The sequence below is a fragment of the Gymnoscopelus microlampas genome (assembly GCF_963454915.1).
Source record: "Gymnoscopelus microlampas genome assembly, chromosome: 7".
NCBI classification, from domain to species: Eukaryota; Metazoa; Chordata; class Actinopteri; order Myctophiformes; family Myctophidae; genus Gymnoscopelus; species Gymnoscopelus microlampas.
Window position 1 is genome coordinate 29,410,676 of NC_139944.1, and position 23,007 is coordinate 29,433,682.

The 23,007-nt window shown below is 44.4% G+C and overlaps 1 protein-coding gene across 4 annotated transcripts in view; it reads left to right on the plus strand.

Moving 5' to 3' along the window:
* Positions 1–23,007, plus strand: part of LOC311049616 (receptor-type tyrosine-protein phosphatase gamma-like) — a 396,229-nt gene that overhangs the window by 282,597 nt on the left and 90,625 nt on the right. For all 4 annotated transcript variants that reach the window (XM_084063299.1, XM_084063300.1, XM_084063301.1 and 1 more), the window contains exons 6-7: positions 6,439–6,505; positions 16,950–17,107. In XM_084063299.1, coding sequence (XP_083919425.1) covers positions 6,439–6,505; positions 16,950–17,107 — 225 coding nt within the window. The remainder of the gene's footprint in view (positions 1–6,438; positions 6,506–16,949; positions 17,108–23,007) is intronic.

The window sequence follows — 23,007 nt, forward strand, 5'->3', positions numbered from 1 at the left end:
TATTCCATTCACCAAGGAAGAGAAAGGGCAATTTGGTGTGCGTGTTGCTTCCACTTATCTTGAGTCGTGAGCTCATATCAACAAGTTCTACCTACTTTTTGAAAACGACATCTCATTTTGGATTGAGCGTCCCTTGCCAACTTCCCTGCAGTCACAACATTTGTCAAAGGAACCCTTTCATCCTCTCACCAAAGGCTTTTGACCATCGTCTGCCTGGAATCCCCAAGCTTTTCTTTGAATCCTTAGAGAGACAGGACTTCTGAGATTCAAGAAGAGATCACTTGACAAGGCATCCCTGTTGGCAACAATAACGTCACTGCGATTGAGGTCTTGTCAAAGTCTGACGGTATCTGTGTGCATTCCAGCCTTTTGTCATCTCTCTCTGTGACTTTACAAGTTTCCACACAGTTCACACTTCACACTAGTTTTTGCTCGTACCACATTTGAAAGCTGGCTCAAGACCTGTATTACAGCACGTGCCAACTCTGGCCCCCTTTTCTATCTTTGTACTTTACAGTATATTTCAGTGAAGCAGAAATATCTTAAAAATACATTTTTATGTTCATGGCTCCTTCCTCATGCCATCAATAGATTCAGCCAACAAAAAGAAGAACAAAACTTCATATGTAGGAAGTAGTCATTGGCAGTAGTTAGATGTTAGTTGGCTGTGCTAATACAGAAGGCTTCTTTTCAACTTGGCGCCATTTAGATCTTGAGCTCAGCTGAGGCCTGTTTGAACTAGAAACCTTTAGAAAACATTAGAATCGGCACTATACAGGTTTAGGCCATTCATCAAATTATAGATAAGGGGTCTCCAAAAATGCAGTACTCAGTGGGAGAAGGAGCCCACATGATAGAGGATATGAGTTTGGGTACGGAGCAGTCTCTATACCACTTCATTCTGCTCTGAATCCATTACCCCCCAATGACGGTAATTAGGTGGTGTGTGCCAACACGACTGAACCAACCACCGAGCTGCTTCCAATTCAGCACAGCGCTCGCCACTTGAGGAGACATTAGCCCCAGCGGTTATACAGAAACAGAATTCATTACATTATAATTTGCCGTCAGTCTTTGGCTGTTCGCTCCGTATTCCAGAAGATACAGTGGCTCATGTTTAAATCGATGAGGCTCTTGCTCATCGGTGCTGTGCAGTGATGAAAGGCAGCGATCCCTGTGTGCTTTGTGTCGCCCCTCCCACGCGGCCGCTGCCCTACTTCTAACACTGCATCGCTCAGATTGAAGAATCGTCTGCCAGCGTTTGTTGGCCTAAAAAAAAAAGAAGGCTCCCTTTATGCTGATTTCAAAAAGAGAATTGCTCATTTGTTATGTGAGGGGCGACATGGGTGTGGTGTTAGGACCATGTCCGTTTCTTTACCCCGTCAATGTTTCCACAGAGTGCGGTGAACTCGCGGGTCAGGCCCGTTGGCTCGCCTTCCTCACAGGAACGTCTGTTCCTGTGAACGTCTGTTCCTGTGAGCCAACAGGCCTCGAATCAGCTTTGTGACGTGTATGGCATGTCATACTTTGCCTCTCTCTCTCTACTCCACTCCTTCCTGTCTCTCTGCAATGTTCTCTAAGATAAAAAAAAAGCATATTAAAAAGCACAAGCACCTTTTAAAGTGCTTCACGAGAGAAGTACTCCTGAGAAAGGAAAATTAGTACCATGGCAACGTCTTTTGCCCGTGAAGGTTTTCTCCGCTTCTAAACCAGCCCCGTGCCAACACACAAATCGCTCCCGCTGTAATTATGAAACTCTCTGAAATGGGTTGTGTGCATGCTCTGTAGGAGGGCCAGCGCTTCTTGGCCCCTCTATTATGTCCTCTGCACACTTGATTCATCAGCAGTTAACCCATTAAGACCGGGAACGCATCTGGTACGCAAAAAAATCGTGAACATTTGTGCAAATCATTGAATATATACGTGTATATATTTTTAAAGCAAATATTTTCAACTCAAATCTTTGCTTCTGGGGGGTCCCTGGAACAAAATATTTTGAGAAGGGGGTCCACGGCCACATATAATGTCGGGGTCCTTGACATGAAAAAAGCTGATTATAGCAACATACGTTTAAAAAAAAAAAACTGTTAGGATTTAGAAGACATTTGTACAATCCCCAGAAGCAAAGTTATAAATGCTTGCTTTAAAAATATATGTGATTTGCACGCATTTTCATGATTTTTCAAAAATAGCAGATTATCAAATGCTAGGAACTTGTGTATCTGCTATTTTTGAATAGCCCAAAGAAATCTTACAATCACACGGATGCGTTCCCGGTCTTAATGGATTAATGCTGCCAACCAGAGGAGTGGAGAGGAGCTCTTGCAAGATAGATAGATGACAGTGAAGAGGGGCCCAGAGAGACAACATGCAGCGCTGGATGGATGGCGGCAGGAGGAAGACATGGAGGAGGAGGAGGAGGAGGAGGAGGAGAAGAGAGAAAGAGTAAGAGGGGAGGGGGGGGGGGGGCGGAGGAGAAAGATGAGGACATGTCACACTGAACCGTTCTTTTTTTCCGCTTTGTTACCGCCAGTGCACTGCCCCAGGAGAGAGGAGACAGAGAGAGAGAGAGATTGTGGAGAGAGAAAGACAGGAGAACAGAATATAGGGAGAGAGCGAAGGAGGACAAGGTAGCAGGGAGAACGTATAGATGGAGAGAGGGAGAAGAGGATGGAAGGAGATGGAGAGAGAGTGAGAGTAGGACATTTTCGATGCGTGGCCCTGTGGCAGGGATCTCCAGGGAAGAGCCTGTGGGCTTGGAGAGACAAACATTAATAATGAAACGATAATTCCCCTCTGTCCTCCTTTCCCTCCCTCCGTCTTTATCCGTCGCCGTCTGTCCTCTCTCTCTCTCTCTCTCTCTCTCTCTCTCTCTCTCTCTCTCACACACACACTCTCTCTCTCTCGTGCGTTTTCCCTATGTCACTGTTCTAATTTGTACTTGCATACAAAAGTTTGCACACCAAAAATAGCAGATCTACAATTTCACAGCGCATTGCACTGCAAGGCACTGTGAGCTTGTAGATCGTCAATGTTTTGCACCGGCACATCGTGCACTTTCCTCTCACTCACTCACTCACTCACTTGTTCACTTCCAGTACGCAAACGAGCTCCACATCACAAGAGGCAGGTGTGATTAAATAGACAGCAATAAGGCGACGATAACAACAAACAAAAACAAAAACAAATTGGAGAGAAGATGGAAATAGTTTCAGCTCCGCCTCAGTTCAATTTCCCCCTCTGTTTTGCTACAGTAGCTACAGTATACCACACAGTAAAATCCTCAGTGTTCGTTTACAGTCTGGAAGTATAAACATGGACCCCAACACTGAGGATTATACTGTGCAGACTGTACTGAGTCTTCACACATTGCTATGCAGGGTGCACACGCTCAAATAAACACCCTGCAAGCCTCCCCACACGCTTCTCCCAAACTCCCCTTCATCTCTTTGGCTTATATGCCAGGTCCCCCCCCCCCCCCCCCCCTCTCTCTCTCTCTCTCTCTCTCTCTCTCTCTGTCTCTCTCTGACTCTCTTTCTTTCTCTGACTCTCTCTTCTCTCTCTCTCTCTCTCTCTCTCTCTCTCTCTCTCTCTCTCTCTCTCTCTCTCTCTCTCTCTCTCTCTCTCTTGCATCTCACACACTCAACACAGTGTGTGCACTATGTGTGTGTGGCAGAGATTGTGCGAGAGCTTGTTGACTGCCTCCATTTGTTCACCTAATTACACTACTCTCTCTTATCTCTCCCTTTCAGTCCCCCTCTCATCCCTCCTTCTCCGTCTCTCTCATCTCTCCCATTCTGTTTCTCATCTCTCCGTCTCTCTCATCTTTCCCTTTCTGTGTCTCATCTATCGCTTTCTGCATCTCATTGCATCTCTCATCTCTCCCTTTCTTTCGCTCTCTCTCTCCTCTCTCACTTTCTGTCATCTCTCTCTGTCCCTCCGTCTCCCTCTGTCTGTCATTCCCCCTTTCTCTCTCATCTATCTCACATCTCTCTCTTCCTCCCTACGTACACACACACACACACACACACACACACACACACACACACACACACACACACACACACACACACACACACACACACACACACACACACACACACACACACTCACTCACTCACTCTCTCTCTCTCTCTCTCTCTCTCTCTCTCTCTCTCTCTCTCTCTCTCTCTCTCTCTCTCTCTCTCTCTCTCTCTCTCTCTCTCTCTCTCTCTCTCTCTCTCTCTCTCTCTCTCTCTCTCCCGATCCCTCCCTCTCTCTCTCTCTCAACATCCAACTCTGCCTAAATAAGAAATGAAAACAAACAAAGAAGTAAAAAAATGGAACAGACTACTGTGCTTTCCTCACATGCACTTTCTTGCACCCCATTCACTTCATGCCACAGACAGTCAAAATCGTGAGGTGTCAATCTGCATCATTACACTCGTTTAATTTTGTTTGTATTTTAGTTTTTTTTCTTGATTCTTTACATGCATCTTCTGAAAGCTTACCTCATTTTTTCAAAACTCTCAACAAAAAACTAAAAAGGTAGTATAAAACCCGACAAATCTCTAACAAAATCCAACTTTGCCTTCGACAACAATCCTCTCAAAATTGTATTTTGTTGTCAAATAACGCAGAACGTAATAAGAGTTTCTAATATTACTGATGTGCTGAATTGAAAACACTAGTATGAATGGAGAATCAGGAAAATTAAGCTTTTACTTAATTAAGCTTTTTAATTGTTCAGTCTTACACTTAATCCTGTTAATAACATTACCCTCTGTTTTTATACTCAAATATAAAACAACACACAAATATTATGCAGTAATAACAAGAATATTTCTTTATTTTGCCCCCAAAACAATGTACTGAATGCGGATTCCGATCTAGACTTTCCATCTGCAGGCAGTTACAAACTCCTCAATCAGATTGAGAAATGGAGAGAGAGCATGGTGGAAGATAAACTGAGAATTGTGGGTGATCAATGAGCCAGTTGCAGACCAGAGCAGCCTGGTGGAAACTAAATTTAAGGCTTGATATACTTCTTTGTGCCTGGTGTTGCGCACTGAAAATAAGAAATCTACAAGCTCACAGGTTGTAGATTTTTGTAGGCTGGTTGTAGGCGCAATAAAGTGTATGTACCTTGTATGTCCATGTTTTATTATATTATTTTTTAAAAACGATTTAAAATAGTGACCTGCAAGCTCGTAGATCGGCTATTTTCTCTACTTTTGTGCGTCACTCTTGAATGACGAAAAATCCTTAAAAGTTGAAATATGGAGATACAAGATTTCTGCCCGAGAGATACGAAATGTAAGCTTAGCCATTTGAATGGCAGCGTGTTCCATGTGAACACAAAGCGATTCTTTTCAAACATTCTCTATTTATGCAAAATAGAGTCTTGTATGAGAAGTGTTTTGTAAAAAGTATGGTTTATAATTAAAATCTGAGTGTAGAGTAGGAGATGTTATTGTATTTGAGCAGAATTGGTTTAAGCAGTTGGTATGAGTTTCAGGTTGTGATCATTGTGCCTTAACCACTTGATCCTCAACTATTCTGTGAGGAACATTCGCCAAAAATAGCCAATTTCCAAGCTCTACAAGTGCTGTGTGCTTGTAGAGCCTAAATGCCAGTATTAATGTTATAGCTGTTATTTGGTTAAGGTTAGTGCAGTTCTTTCAGTTAACGTTTGGGTGAGGGTTTGGTTTAGGGTTGAGATTAGTTGACTGTCAGCTGCTGGTTTCAGTTCAGGCATTGAGTCCTGCGATTGATATTGATGTGTTGAATTTGGTAAACATTGAATTATGACAACCTGCAGACGTGTCAGCATTTTGACTTAAAGGATGGCTGTTATTTATGTATTCTGTTTGCTTGTCTGCAGATGCTAAGAATGTTATTAAGATCAGCATGTAGAGCATGTTATTAGTTTTGCCGCTAGGTTTGATGTTTTTCCCACAGTTACTTTTAAGTGCAAAAATGTAATGTTTTTTCCTTGTTCACTCCATTTACTTAACCATTTATCCTGTCATCTGTTGTTTGTTCATGCTAGTTACTCAGATCGTAGAAGTCGCTCTGAATATAAGATCGCCTGCCAAATGCCTAAATTGTAATTTGGATGTTAATTTGAAATATATTATGTTAAAATCACAGCGACTGCTTCTTTGAATCAACATCAGAATGTGTTGCACATACTTGTTATTCAGACGGTGGTGGGTTACTTCTATTTCTCATGACATCTTAACCACTTAAACCTCCTCTCGTCTTAGTGAACCAGTGACAACTGTACTCTGACCACTTGTTTCTGTCTACACCGAATGTCTTTGCCAAATATAGCCGATATACAAGCGCAAAGCGACGTGTTTTGAGCGTGTAGATCGGCTATTTTTGGCAAATGTTCCCCCCCAGAATACGCATACTGGGGTTCAAGTGGTTAACCATCTTCTCTGCGTTCCTCAGGTGGGAGGGAAGGACAACCCGGCTGTTGACCCAATCATCCATGGCCTGAGGGGTGTGGTCCATCACGGTGAGTGATAGCACATCACACTGATTTCATTGTGATGTGGACAGTGAAATCGTGGTTCCATTTTCTGCACCATTGCTTCTCAAACTTTTTCATGTCAAGGACCCCCAAATGTCTTTCGCCACGGACCCCCATCTGAAAATATTTTGTGCCAGGATCCCCAATCCAAGATTTGTGTTTGTTTCAAAATTATTTAAAAAGAATTGGCCATTTGAAAATAGCAGATCTGCAAGCTCACAATGTGTTGTATTGCGACGCTTTGTGAGCTTGTAGAACTGTTATTTTCAAATGGCCAATGTATAAAATAGGGTTAAAGTTGTTAAATGATTTTGATGCTATATTAACTAATTTTGCAGGGGGACCTCTAGCACCCCTCAGGGAGCCCTGGGGGTCCCTGGACCCCAGTTTGAGAACCACTGTCCTACACTCTCGGAGTAAGAAATGGATAAATTACTGAGTGGGGTTCAGTCAAGTTCATTTTGTGTTGAATACACAAAGGCCTGTTGCTCAGTTTTAGCATCGCAGCGTTGTATGCTTAGCTAATGTTTTGTTATTGCTCCCAGGAGAGAGAAATGAACGAGGCAAATGACCATGGAGGACTGTGTCATTCCCAGTGAACCAGGAGTCAGTAGGCTAATGCTTCCCTGGCAGATATGCACAGCTACGATTTATCCCTCCAATCGAACCTGATTGAACTTGAATGAACTAATTAACCCTATAACCAAAATCCATAAATCTGAGTGGGATGTGATCAATATCCCACCCACTACTATAGTTCAACTGTTTCCCACTTTTTTGCATTACTTTTGTATTTTAGTTTCATTACATTTTTTTGCGTATAGGATGTGCAGGCGGGGGCGGCTGTAGCTGAGTGAGGCTGTTTGGGAATTGAAAGGTCACCAGTTTGACCCTTGGTTCGCCAAGGAATATGTATTGAAGTGTCCCTGAGAAAGACACTTAACCCCTAACAGTCTCCCCCACACACCCACTCACCCACCCCTGTGCACTCATCTGAGCCATCTTAAGAAGCCATATGTTGGGTGAATTCTGAAAAGTAATTTCCCCTCCCCCCGGGGACCAGTAAATACTCCCTTTACCTTTTTGTGTATGCCCTAAGCATACTTGGTAACAAGTTTACAGGAGAACAGCCGAGAGCTTCTATACTTAAATGCATGAATTACACTTTAGCCAACTGAAAGGTGTTACAAAACTATAAGCAGAGGCCCACAAGCCCAGCAGGCTTCTTAACAGATCTATGGAATTCGACAGTTATGGCCACAGTTATGAGAACAAATGTTCACATAAATTGGAATCCATAGCCAGTCCAGGTGACACAGGTTCAACTGTACCTTCTGGCAGACACAGCATAATAACAGCAGTGAAGCCTATGCTTAAACAGACTGTGTGAAATAATCAAATATTTCTGCAACAGAAACAAATAGAAGAAAACTGGTTTTATTTGTATTATCGTATCCCCTCACTCATTTGTTAACTACTGGTTATAATCCTAAAGCCCATACCTATCATGATCACCCCCCCCCCCCTTATGTTTTATTTACATATGCATGTTTTATTTACATAATTATGTAAATAAAACATAAATATCCCACCACAGCAGCCCCGGCTCACCACTTTGTTTCTATAATTCATCAAACACAAAGACAATTCCACTTCAATCAAGCACACGCTCCCATCTCTCCCGCAGGGGAGGAGGTGCTTGCTTGGTTTATTCTCTCCCTCTCCACCGGTGGGAGTCTTAGGAGTCGTAGGGGAAGCGGCTGCTTGGTTACATTTTTCACACCTCTTTCTCTCCGCGCTCTCGTTTGCTGTTCTGTCCGGCCGAGACGTACCGCAAGTCTGACTCCTCTGTCTTTTGTAAGGCTCACACCTTGTTAAATTTGACATGAAAACCCCTCGCTGGAACAAATGCCCTCTGACTAAACTAGCCTGGCAAGCAGCTACCCCGCCCCCACACTTACCTCCTGTGAAATCAGCCCTGCAACAACTAAATCTGTTTTGCACTGGACCTGCGAGAGAGGATGGGGGTCAGGGTTATTATTGCTGCAGTAGGATGATTAGTAGTCTTGTGTTTCCATGAGATCTCTGCCTATATACGATACGTTTGGTGACATCTAAATTCATTGTGGTTGCTGGAACAGCGGCGAGGACGCCCGCTAATAACCTACGGCCACCGCAAACAAATATCACTGTTCCAATATGAAGGACTGCATGCCCCAAAGTCCCAGTTGTATTAACGACATTGAATTTAGATGTCACCAGACATACCAGTATAGGCGGAGATCTCTGATAATCTGCCAAACACAAGACTGGATGAGTAGTGGTTGTGATGAACAAGTGACCCACAGAGTGCCACGCTATGAGCTTGTAGATCTGCTATTTTGTGAAGATTTGTGCAAATCTTTAAATATATATAATTTATGTTGTGCTGTGACACGTTAAAAGCTAGTAGATTGTCTATTTTCGGTACATGACACAATGCGCAACCGAGTGTAAATATGGCTTGATACTGTGTCTTTGATGCAGCAAGTGCACATCCAGGCCTATGGTGGGCCTGCTGAGGAAAGGAGAGGAGAGGAGAGGAGAGGAGAGGAGAGGAGAGGAGAGGAGAGTGACGGAAGGGGGTAAAGTGCTAGCTGCAGCAGAGAGGATGAGGGACAGTATAATGAAGTGAAGGAGAGGGGAGGAAGGAAGAAGCAGGAAGGAGAGATAGGGAAGGAGGAGACAAGGGGTAGAGGGATGATGGGGAGGTGATAGGAGATGAGAGGAGATGGGAGCAGAGGGGAGGAGAGGAGAGGAGGAGAGAGAGAGAGCGTTTGATTTGCCACTGGAAGGGAAATATGAGTTGCAGGGAGATGACAACAAAGAAAAAGTCGATGTGGGTGGCGTGCGCATGTGTGTGTGTGTGTGTGTGTGTGTGTGTGTGTGTGTGTGTGTGTGTGTGTGTGTGTGTGTGTGTGTGTGTGTGTGTGTGTGTGTGTGTGTGTGTGTGTGTGTGTGTGTGTGTGTGTGTGTGTGTGTGTGTACATGCATGTGCATGTGTGTGCGTCTGTGTGTGAAACAGAGACTGGCTCGGGAGGATAGTGTGTCTGTGTTTGTGTGTGGGCATGCAGATTATGTGTGCGTATGTGCCTCTGGGTGTGTGTGTGTGTGTGTGTGTGTGTGTGTGTGTGTGTGTGTGTGTGTGTGTGTGTGTGTGTGTGTGTGTGTGTGTGTGTGTGTGTGTGTTTGTACTTTATGTGCGCTTATTTGTTTCTGAGTGTCGGTGTGTGCACCTACGTGTGTGGAGGCACATGTGTGCACCAGCGTGTGTGTGTGTGTGTGTGTGTGTGTGTGTGTGTGTGTGTGTGTGTGTGTGTGTGTGTGTGTGTGTGTGTGTGTGTGTGTGTGTGTGTGTGTGTGTGTGTGTGTGTGTGTGTGTCTGTGTCTGTGTGTGTGTGTGTGTCTGGGTGTCAGTATGTGTGCATCTGTGCATGCATGGCCGGCAGGCGACAGGGCTGATGCATGCGGCGGGGCGGAGTGACGGAGAGAGACGCAATCTTTATCAGAGACACATACGACCCTCTCTCTCTCTCTCTCTCTCTCTCTCTCTGTCTCTGTCTCTCTTTCTCTCTCTCTCTCTCTCTCTGTGTCTCTATCTCTCCCCTCCCTCCGTTCTACCCTCTAACTGACAGGCATCGTCTCCCGCTAACCCGCCCCACCCCGCCCCCCCCCCCTCTGCCCGCCACGGGGTGAGTTCAGAGATGTATTTTCAGCTCTGTCGCCTCCGCCGTGCGGAGGAGCGGGTGCATGGAGGGGACAGGCACATGTGGTAGTATTCGGGGGGGGGGGGGGGGTCGGACAGACCAGGTAAATGAAAGCTTCAAATGAAGTGTTGTCGCGCAGGCGAGGTATGCAGGGGAACAAGTGGTACATCTTAGGCATGTGACAAGGCACTGACCTGAGAACTGGCCAAGCATAAAGTTGTATCTCCATATTTCAACGTTATATTTTATTTATTTGTGTAAATGAATGCCCTACTTTGTCATTCTACAGTGTAGATCTGCTATTTTCTGCTTTATTTCTTCTTTTTTTAAGCGAAAGTGCAAGTGGTTAAACGTGTATGAGGGTTTTATAAATATTGAACTAATGAAAAGTATTGACAAGAGCTTGTGACGAAGTAATAACTACATTGGATCCATGGCAACACAGGTTCTTTTTTACATTTCCTAAAAAGTTGCCCTTGTGGACACACAGGGTTTCTACCTGACAGCGACGATAAACTCCTCTCACTCCTCCTGAATGGACGTAGTGTCACATATCATTGGAAAGGAGAAGACATGTTGTGATAAGATAGCTCAGGGGACTCTCATTCTACTTTTAAAAGGTCTCTGTTTGCTTGTGGCAGCAGAGAGATGACCCTTGAAAGTCTTTAAGCCCTAATCTATACTTGGTCGTACGAAAATAGAAGATCTGCCAAGCTCAAAATTCGTCGCAAGCTTGTAGATCTGCTATTTTCACAAGAATGTTAAAACTTTCAACCTGGCGTCCCTATTTTGGGCAGGCAATTATATTTGCTATTCGTCGCACTATGAAGTATATGTAGGACTTTCAGTTGTTCTAAAGTGGGGTCCAGGGACCCTCAGGGTTCCTTGGGGGGGGGTTCCAAATGGACCCTTACAGGTCTGTAACTACAGTATGAGAGTTAAGGGGGCCCTTGAAATGATCCACAGTCTTAACTGGTGCTATGCACTATGCAGTTCCAAGAACCACACTGGGGATTGTACTCACCAGACTCCATGTCAGCCAACAGGAGATCTGTCCGCTTAACTAACCATCAATTACAGCTACTTTACAGGAAATGTTTCATTATGCAGCTGGAGGATGTATTGCACATACAGTACACTTGGCACAAGATCACACATTGGGAGACACTGTTTGTGTGTGTGTGTGTGTGTGTGTGTGTGTGTGTGTGTGTGTGTGTGTGTGTGTGCGTGCGTGCGTGCGTGCGTGCGTGCGTGCGTGCGTGCGTGCGTGCGTGCGTGCGTGCGTGCGTGCGTGCGTGCGTGCGTGCGTGCGTGCGTGCGTGCGTGCGTGCGTGCACAGAGTGGTTTATTTTTTTTTTAAATAATTTTTATCCCACGATTTTTGTAACCCATTTTTTTCACCCGGTGCCAATTTCCTAAGTGATCCTGGGCGCTACACCAGCCCTACACCAGCGCTACACCGGTCCCCCACAGCCAGGGAGGCCAGGGCCGAGCTCATGCTTCCTTCAGTGCATGAGAGCCAACTGACCTTCTTGTCACCTGACAGGGGGGAGTTTCCCTGGTTGGACGTAGCGCGTGGAAGGAACACGTTATTCCAACCAGTTCCCTTCCCCTCCATCAGGCGCCCCGGCTGTCATGGGGGAGGCGGTATAGCGACCAGGATTACTACATGTTTTTGTGAGGGTATTAACTACCCTAGGAGACACGGGGAGAACATGCAAACTCCACACAGAGTAGGCCCTTTCGCCAACCCCACCCTGGGTATGGGCGCTGATGACGCGGAGGAGAAGACACGCCCCCAGCGCCCACAGCGTCCCTGGCGGGAATCGAACCCAGGACCTTCTAGCTGTGAGGCGACAGCGCTACCGACTGCGCCACCGTGCCCCTGCACAGAGTGGTTTAAAATCAAAATGCAATACATTACAGTAACTACATTATTCTTCGCATATAATACCTCTAAATAAGAAAGACCACATTATTATTTTTGCTTTGACTATTATTATTGCTTTGACTATAACATCCATTTGGATTTTCTTTGGGTCTTTTACTGACTAGTAAAATAGTTGATCCCTAATACTGTAGACTGGTTTCTGTGCAGCTAGAGGGCAGAACGCAGCACTCTTTACAGCAGTTGTTCCCAACCTTTTCTGGATCAGGGCCCACTAGATGGATAATTAATGGATAATTAATGTTATATTGTCAATAAAATCTTAGTGTTTTGTCAATTATTTGGGGAATCGCTGCTTTACAGCATATCTGGAGTAGCCTGGTAAACCATCCCGGTTGCGTGACTTCACATCGTCAGACATGGTCTGGCCCCAAGCGCTGGGTGGGCGTTTAGCGGAAAACAAAAAGCGTCTGCGCTCAGGGCCCTGTGATTGACAGACGCTGATTGGCGCTACCACTTTTTTGGTTATTGCAAAACGCCCACCCAGCGCTTGGGGCCAGACCGGTCTGCAGAAGACGCATGGTAATGTGAATTCACGCGGCGACCAGGATGGTTTACCAGGCTATATCTGGAACACGTCTCTCTCTAGTTTGACAGACTTTACTGAGTCAGACTTACTTGAGGTCACGTGATCATGCACTGCAGCTTGCTGCTCTAGCACAGTGGTTCTCAACCTGTGGGTCGGGACTCCCAGCGGGGTCCCCACGTGCTTTTGGGGGGGTCCCCAGATGACAGTGAAGTGACAATAAGACCTTTTAATACCTAAAAAAAAGACCATTACTGCATCAAAAGCAATCAACAAACTATACTTTTAAAAACTGGTCAAACATTGGCCAAATTGTCAAATGATATGAGAAAGAACCAACATTTTTGAAAATAGCCTATCTACAAGTTGCGAGGCGTTGTGAGCTTGTAGATCTGCTATTTCACCATATTTATCTGTGGAACCGAGTCAAACAAAATTGAATGCCTCAACTCCGTCAATTCCAAGTGCTTGTCAGGGTGGGTGGTCCCCAGTTCAAATTTGATTATTTTGGGGGGGTCACAGCCTGAAAAGGTTGAGAACCACTGCTCTAGTAGACTACTGTAGCTGTGCGTGATTAAGTCACAGTGGTTTTGCCTCCTGAATATGCACACAACATCGAGTAACATTTGTAAACAAGACACCCGTCTAGGCAAAGATATGTTAAGTATGTAAGTCTGTCACCATCAAAATGTCAGTTCCCCTTGAAACCTGTTTCCGAAAACATAACCAGTTTTGTATGCATTGATGTTATGTCAATGCTTGGATTTCTGTTGTTCGGGTCCACTTCCTCCACCTTTACATCAAATATGTTTTTTTGTTGTTGTTTTCTGGTCCACGTGTGGGGCCTTTGTAGATCAAAAGAGCATTTGTTTTAAGAAAACAACCTTTACAGGCTGTACAGTAAGCTCTGAAACATACATGGAAGATCAATGTTCTTAGGAAGAATGACGTACACGGCTGTGCATCGATGCATCCAAATGTCACCATCTTGTTTGCTTGTGGATTGTACAGTATGCTGTGCAGCGGTGGTTCTCTTCTCGGTAGGATGGAAAGCTAGCAGCACCAGGCGTCCCTGAGGAGCGGATTTGAGAGCCATTCCCGTATACAGAATCCTCCCGTCTCCAGCTTCAGTCAACAGAGGATATCATCGCTGTCGGGCGGAAACCTCGTATCCAAAACCGTTACTTTTCAGGATATGGAAAGAAATATCCTGTGTTTCGATGGATCCAATGTAGTTAATATTTAGTCACATTTTATAAAGCCCACAGACTTTACCACTTTCCACCTGGTGTCCCTATTTTGGGCATATTATTGTAGGTCAAGATTTCCTCTTTTTTTTTGAAAAAATAGCCAATCTACAAGCTCAAATCGGCTGTAGATCCTTTGTACCACTTTAGTGCCACTTTTGTGTGTATAAAGTATAAAAAAAACATATGGAGATACAAGGTTTCTGCCTGGCAGTGGTGATAAGTAGGGGTGTTTCCATGGGTTTACATTCCTGTCTGTATTGGCCCAGCTCAGCCACACGAGAGGAATACAAAATAAAACAGGAAAAAAAATCAAGTAAGAAATCTGCAATTAATTCAAGCCAGTGAAGGTGTCTCGTGTAGACTGGAAAAGAGAAAACACGAGAGACCAAAACTTGGGAAAGAATTTATGGAACAGTTGCACAAAAGTGCATTCAGCATGGCAATCACTTCTTCTGGGAGAGAAGCATCTCCGTGGAAGTTCTTTGGAGGAAAAACGCACAGCGCATAGAAAGGCTGTTTAATATGCACACAGACGGCACCGCTTGCCGTGTTGTCATTGTCTAGCTTTTGCATTTAGATGTATATTTACACGGGGCCCTTGTGTCAGCACGGTGTCATTTCTCCCCTGTTTGCCCACTCGAGCGTCGCTGCTCCCACCGCACTCGTATCGCGGCATTAAAATGAACTCCCCTCCTCCTCGCCGGCACAAATTACAAGTCCATTAATTCAAGAGCCTGGCGGTGGCTTTGAAGTCTCCACTGACTCAGCACTGTGTGACCCTGATTGGCAATTAATTTTTAACGGGTGAAACAGCTTACGGTGGTTCGTACAGTTACTGGGATGTCGTGTTGGCCTGGTGCTAGTAGCATACACGATAAAATACACAGTGATAATTTCTCCATTTGTAACTCCGTGTAGTGCACAAAATGTAACCAAATGGACCCTTATGGGTCCATTTGGTTACATTTGTGCACTGTCAGAGACAGAGTTAAATAATGTTTTCTCAGTGTAAGAATTTAGCTAAGAGCAATACTCTCCCTCTCTCTCTCTCAGAAAGTGTCTCTCCCTCTGTACTAGTCTGTGTCGCTACTGTGGTGCCATGCATGCTAGCCAACTGTTGGCATTGAAGTATGCCTAAGAGCGATTCTCTGCACCTCTATCTCCCTGTCCTTCCTCTCTTTGTTTCTCTCTCTCTCTCTCTCTCTCTCTCTCTCTCTCTCTCTCTCTCTCTCTCTCTCTCTCTCTCTCTCGTTTTCTCTCACTCTCTCTCCGTCTCTCTGTAGCTCGGCACCAGTGTGTCTTCCACGCCGTCACTGATGGGGGGGTTTAATCCCAAAGCACTGCCTTTCACATTCAATCTGATGTGGTTCCGCTGCACACTGCTAGCACGCTAAGCTCCCCTTTTTCATCCCCATCTCAATAGGATTTTCAGTTTAGTTATGTATTGAGAAATATGGAGCAGAGGCAACCATTTATCTCTCCTCCTTTTGTTCCTGTGGCATATTTGAGGGGATTTTCTACACAGCTGCTATCTTGATTTTGCCAGGAAATCTGGCTGGTTTTCTTGGCAGTTGGACACCCATTTCCCCACAGTGTTTCGGACAGACTCTTTCTGTTGTGCTGTTACGTTGGACAGCAGGTGAGCTAGCTGCACATTGTTCGCAGTGTGCCTGATGGAGAGCCGTCACCATTAAACAGGACTTTATAGAAGAGAAAATGGCTTTTGCCTCTACTGGGATTGAGTGTCTTTGGGGTGTGAGATTTGTTTAAGGCAAGAACAGTCTGCTGACAAAATGGTTTGGATGAAGCCTCGTGCGGATCGGAGCCCAACGAAGATGCCAGCAGCGTGTCTCAGGCAGGCCTGGTTGCTAAAAAAAAAACACCTAAAGTTATGAGATGACAATCGCCCAAACTGAGATGCTCCCACTCTCTGGCATTGGCACAGAGAGATGTTTTATCAACGACGGCATACATGAAGCACATTGCTTCTAAGCATGCCTTATCAACAAATTAATCCTTTGTTCTAAATTGTGTTTGCATCAGCCATCATTTAGCCTCACAGCCCACAACACAGTTTCACATCCTCTCCAAGGCCACTAAGGCCTCAAGGGCAACATTTGAACAAAAGGGATGGACGGTAGTCGCTGAGATGCATATCGCTGTGATTATAAACTACTTTAATTCTTTTCATTGAATGCCCTTAGGGTAATTGGATATGTTTCACTAACAAAGGGGCACTGTAGCTACTCAAGGAGCTAATGGCCATACAAGTTGAGTCTCACATCCTGTAAGCACAAACCTCAGTCATTATGGGTTTGAATCTGTTACATTAGCGGTGTTGCATCCCCCTCCCACACTTCAATGTCTATCTGTGGAGTAGCTACTGTATATAGCAGAAATGGCTGAAACATTATCCATACAATCGTCAAATTGTTTATGACTTGTTTATGTCTCTCAGCCTCACTCTTTTAAATCATGTCTTGCCTGCTCACACACCACAGTATGTGTCTTCTATTGTGTCACTGACTTTTCGGTTGGGGTGCAGCACATAAACAGTAAGTACCCAGTATAAAAAATGTAAAGTTAATTTAACTCAGAAAGTGTACAAACCCATTTTTTACTGTATGTAGCAAATTATTCAGTTCTTGGTCTTACAATTCTAACATCCTGGTTTGGGAACATGATGTTATTTGGTTGGCAATTCTTTGTTAACACCAGGAAACAGGAAGACATAACTATAGCTATTCAATGTAATTGTGTCAATAGTGGTTACTGAACAAGGTCACGGAACAATGCAAATAGAATCACTTTCACAAACCCAATGGCTAGGAAACTGTATAGGCACTGTGCCAAAAACCCGGGTCACTTTACTTAAGAGTGAAATAAAGCGTGTCGTGTTTTATTGATTTCAGTGTGGTTTAGCGTCAAAGCTTTAGCCCTGTCCTGTTCTGTTCCACAGAGAAGGAGACCTTCTTGGAGCCATTTGTGTTGAAGGACTTGTTGCCCTCCTCCCTGGAAAGTTACTACCGCTACACGGGTTCTCTGACCACGCCGCCCTGCACCAAGGTGGTAGAGTGGATCATCTTCAACAGACCTGTCTATGTCTCCTACAAACAGGTGAGGAAGACACACACACACACACACACACGCACATGTTCTGAGTGTTATGCTAATCTCTGAAAATAGCCGATCTACAGTACAGCGCGTCGCAGTGCAGCTATTTCAGGCTACACAGCCCTCACACCTACGTCGCACCGCCGATCCGAACAATATGTCTGAGTAGTGGGGGCTTTGTCGGAGTAGCTATGTTACCCATCTGTCTGTTATGCCCATATATGGAGATCCCTGATGTCATTAGTATGCCCATACCTTGTACTGTATATTGGCATGCCCTTATATAGGCATATAGGTTGAATCACCTGTTCTGGACAACTACAGTAGATATCCATATGCGACGGTGGGCACTGCACTCCCTCGGGTCTATATATGGGCATATCGTGTTTTGTTTATGGTTATGGCTGAGTCATAGTGACATGACTATATGTGGGCGTATCGGGTTTGTTTATGGTTATGTCTGAGTTAGAGTGACGTGGCCGTGGTCCTGCCTATATATGGGCATATCGGGTTTGTTTATGTGAGTGTGAGTCAGAATGACGTGGCCGTGGTCATGCAATATATGGGCCTATATATTTGGGGGCCTGTCCGGCCTGCCCGGGGGGGTTTTATAAATTCCTTCAAATGTCCTGGGTTTTGCGTGCGTATCTGTGTATCACAGTCACAGACCATTAAAGCATATCTACCTTACAATTGGAATCTACAGTCATGCGCGAAAATGTTTGTACGGTTCAGTATTGCCAGATTGCGCGCGAGCAACAAGCAACCAGCTTCATGCAAACACACCACGGACGCACTTTCCCTAACCAATTACACGCCACTTCACGCTTACAACTCCTGGACATGGCAACCCCCGCAACCCCGACCCCCATCCAAATACTGTCTGTCTGACTCTTTGGGAGGGTTGAATGCAGCGAACGCCGTCTCGCTGGGCTGAGCGGCCTGCTTCATCAATCTGTGCCGCACATTCTGGTCCTGCAAGAGCCTGTGTGAATAGATAGATAGATGAACGGGTGAAATGTGTCCGTCTCTCAGTTTGCTTTCGTTTTCGGTTTGCGTCTCGAAACAAACACTGCTGCTGCTCTCGCTTTTGGTTTACGTGTCGAAAACGTCTACAGCCTACTACACGAGAGCCTCGCGCCAGCGACTAGACGGAAGGGTCGCGTAGCGACCCGCACCTCTAGTGTATTTACAATGTTCAATGGTTTGTTTGGAAACACACTCTGAGAGGCGGACTTTCACTCTTAACCCCGGAACGTGTATAATTCATAACTCAACTCTGCCCTGTGCTACTCGCTCAGAGATCAAAGCAAAGGTTCGCTGTGGCTGCACTGAGCCTGAGCTCTCTGTGAATGAATGAAAATGCCGAAACGCAATTTCACCATTGAAATGCAGAAAAAGTGCTGTTTTCGTCTTAGTCGTGACCAATGAGCAGCAGATTGTATTGTCTGCAAAGCTGAAAACGTATGTGTCCGTCGCAAATAAAAGTTCTTTAGACCTGCAAGCCCATATCAACACTGCAAAGCACAAGACAGCTGTGCGAGGTGAGCTCTTCTGCAAATTAAATTGACCGAATATTTTGTACAACCTGGAAAAGCAAAAGATATAATGGTTGAAGAATGGGCTACCTCTCTTTTTCAAAGATAAGCCTAAGACTTTAGAGAGATATTATTTGATTTAGTTACAAAGCTGAATATCCATACAGAAGTCAAGAGGCATACTTTAAACCAGTGGTTCTCAAACTTTTTAATTTCAAGGACCCCCATAACTCTGAGAGTGTACAAATGAAACCAAATGGACCCATAAGGGGGTGTGTGTGTATATATATATATATATATATATATACACACACACACACACACACACACACACACACACACACACACACACACACACACACACACACACACACACACGCACACACATATTTTTTGGGGGATTCAGAATATGGTCACCCTAGTTTATGGTTATGTCTGCGCAATTTTAAAAACAGTTCTATAGGCCACTTCTGAAAGACAGAACCCAAAAGAACGGATTGGAGCGCTCCATTTGCTTCAAGCCTTTAATAATGTGCGAACAAACAAACAAAGACTTACTATTCAGAGTTGAAATGAAGACAAGACTCTGAAGAAGATGCAGTGAATCGAGCCCTTTAATCTTTGTTTGTTTGCACCTTATTAAAGCCTTGAAAGAAATTGAGTGCTCAAATGCTTCCTTTGGGTTCAGTCGTTCTGAAGTGGCCCATAGAACTGTTTTTAATATTTTATACTGTCTTGTGTTTCAAGCATGCTTATTATTCTGACAGGACTTAAATACATAATGAAATTGCTGAGAGCTATAGGATGTTTATATTTATGAACATAAATAGTATTAATATTGCAGAGACTCGATAATTAAAGTAAAAAAACATACGGTCCTTAGTGTTTCTCATTAAAGCAGGGCCGGAACATCTTTACTTCATGGGAAAGGTGTTTGGGGACCCGCCATGTCACCAAAGCATCTGAACCACTATCAGAGCTTTCCTGAACAAAAACAACTAGATAGCATAGGAAATAGCAATTTAATTTGGTGAGGTAGTAGATGTTCTTTTACTATAATGTTTTAGTTTTGCTTCTATTTAATGGGCTTATAATTTACTCTGAGCCTTGTGTACTACATTGTGCTGATATTGTATACAAATGAATACATCAAGCAAGGCTACATGTTCTTTTAATGTTCTACAAATTCCAATCATTATTGTTCAGCCATAATTCCCTATTGAATTTATGATGCAATTTTTGTGCATGGTGAACCTCATGGCATGTAGCCACTTATGTGAGTTGAGAATAAAACACTTTGTCATTGTGACTGTCTGTGTTTATCGACAATAGGCAAAGCATTAACACTTTATTATGATGGAAACGCTGGGGTATTGATGTACGTTGTTATGCACGCATACAGACATGCATTTTCTATACAACCAGTGGAGCCACATGGCCAAGATGCATTCTAAAAATAAATTCTTCCCCATGCCAATAAGAGATTTGGAATTGAGCACGTTATGTGATCACTAAATCTGTGAAATAATTGAAAATCACCCTACCTGCTGTCAAGCTTAACAGTTCAGCTCTTTCTTTGGCTTACAGTAAGTGAATCAGTATCACGTTAAAGTTCATATAGTTAATTGATCTACTGTAGGTGTAGAGTATTGTGGGAGAGGGAACTTTAGTGTTAATATGGGCCTTTTAAGGCCCTGACACTCCAAGCCAACTTGCAAGAATTAACGGCAACTACTGTACGTCGACTGATCAGATCGTGTCACTTAAATTCTCCGGTTACAGTCGCATTGGGGGGCATCCGGGTGTCGCAGGGGTAACGTTACTACCCACCATTGTGGAGACTGGGGGTTTGAATCCTCTGCGGTGCATGTGACTTGGCTGTGTGCTCCAACGACCACAATAGGCTCTATGCACAGCAGCCATACTGGACAGAAATTGGGCCCCTTCCTTGCTTCCTTCACAGGTGTTACCAATGACACTAATGAAGGCTCTGTTCCATTTAGTGTAGCACAGTGGTTCTCAAACTTTTTAATTTCAAGGACCCCCATAACTCTGAGAGTGTACAAATGGGACCGGGAGGGTCCATTTGGTTCCATTTGTACACTCAGAGTTACACCCTCTCAAGGAACCATGAGGGTCCCTGGACCACACTTTGAGAACCACTAGTATTTCTAGTGGTTCAACATGCACAATATCAGCACCCTGACTCTGTTTGACCAGAATGGAACAGAGCCTTCATTAGTATCATTGGTAACAGCTGTGAAGGAAGTAAGAAGAGGCCCAATTTTTTCTCCAAAATGGCTGCTGTGCATAGAGCCTATTGGCTGTGTTTGTGGGAGGCAAGCTGGGGCGTGGAGAGCAATCACTGTCGCCGCATTAGCAACTCCCACAGGTTGCCTGTTCAACAGGGAGAGGGTGTATGTCATGCCTTTACGCCCTCCCGGTGAAACTGCTCACTGGCAGGGGAAAAGAAGCGGCTGCCGACTTCGTGTCTATCGGACGAGACGTGTGCTCGTCTACACGCTCCCACATGACTAACCGTAGGGGTTAGCAGTGACAGGGAGTATACGTGGCGATAAAATTGGGAATTGGCATAAGGACAAAATTGGGAGAAAAAAGGAAAATGGTTGCATTGGAACTCAGCGCAAAGACTACAGCTGATGCTCGGCTGATGGTCGATTTGCATATGTGTTCTGTGCCTGCGTGAAAGGAAATAACTCTCTATACCAGGAGGTAGCAATAGTCTGTATCACTGCATATCAAGCAGACCCAAGCTCCAAAGCAGAGATGACAAGGGCTGTTTCTCAAAACCAGAATGTAAATAACGGACGTTCGTCCGTTATTTCCTTTGGGAACAATGTTCTTATCAAGTTAAATTGGGGTGGACAGTCTGTAACGACCGGTGGGATTCAGATCCGAAAAAAAGAAGTCATGACAATTACTTTCTGTAGGAACACAACTCAAAGCTGGGATACAGAAGGGAGGGGGAACTTGCAGCCACTAACCTATCGCCCATGGCTTTTCCCCAAATTAACACATAAAACAAATGTTTAGACGAACGACACAACACAACATGACACATTTATTCCCATAACGCATTCCCCATAACAACTAATAACTGAACAATAGAACAATAACTGTTAGTGTGTGCCCCGCGGCATGCTGGGAAGTCCATCCTCATCCAATGCACACCCCGGGATGCTACAGTTCTCTCGGGTTCATGAGTCCAGAGAACTCATGAAACATGAAAAGAAAGAGAAGTGAATTAGTCTGTTTACTAGCAATGAAAATTCCGCTGAGCCTTATTGTTTGTTCCTCACATGCCAAGGCTGTCCTCTGTTACATGCACAGATTTTTATTTTGTATGTACTGTTCAGAAATGCAGGCCATGTTAAATGGTATTATATTCCAGAAGTACATTTCACACATTGAGCAACTGCTGCGTTTAACACTTCCGTGACTAAGCAATCAATGGGACCGATTTTGAGAATTGAAAGTGGCTTAACTTCTCTCAGGAAGCTCTGAGAAAGTTCCCCTTTCATGACTTTTCCTAAATATATGTTTCAAACCATACCATACAAAACATACCATGTATCCCATCCCAGCCGTTTTATTTCGGCTAAATTGATCGCTCTCCCCCTCTCTCCCCCTCCCTAGAGCACTTTACACCTCGAGACCCCCCACAGAGCGGCCCGTAGACAGCAGACTTGCTGCTGCGCAACTATTCTATGTTGCCATGTCTGCTTATTATAAGCGACTTTGGGCGTCTTTCTATTATTATTAGGTTTCGAGAGCCTATCAGGCTTCGAACCCTATTACATCTCTACACTTTCATTATTATTCTTCCGCCGTTTTTGCCAGTTCTGGCCTAACCGCCTGGTCACTTCTTATGAAATTTGGCAATATGGTAGAGGGCTATGCCAAACGGCGAAAACCCGAAACTCACAACCATTGGCCAAAGGGTGGCGTTGTAGCACTCAATTGAAAATGCCAACTTTGAACAGGTACAGCTCATGCCCTGTTCGACCTACAGCCATGAAACTTCGATACACACATGCGTCTCCTCATGCCTAACAACTTTCACGGTTTGACTTTTGACTTCTGACCTTTAGATCTCCCACCATTTCGAATTCTATGAAAAGCAGTAAAAAGCAGTAAAAATCCTACTCCTCCTGGGATTTATGAGCAATCTGTACGAAACTGTATACACATGAACTTTGGACCAATGCCGACAGACGTAACCAAGCGGATTTTCCATAAGTGAAAACGTTAAGCTTTTATAAGCCAATGAAAATTGCAGCTTTATTTTAATTTTTCATCTGCCCCTAACACATACATGCAGACTCACATTTGTTTGACACTTTG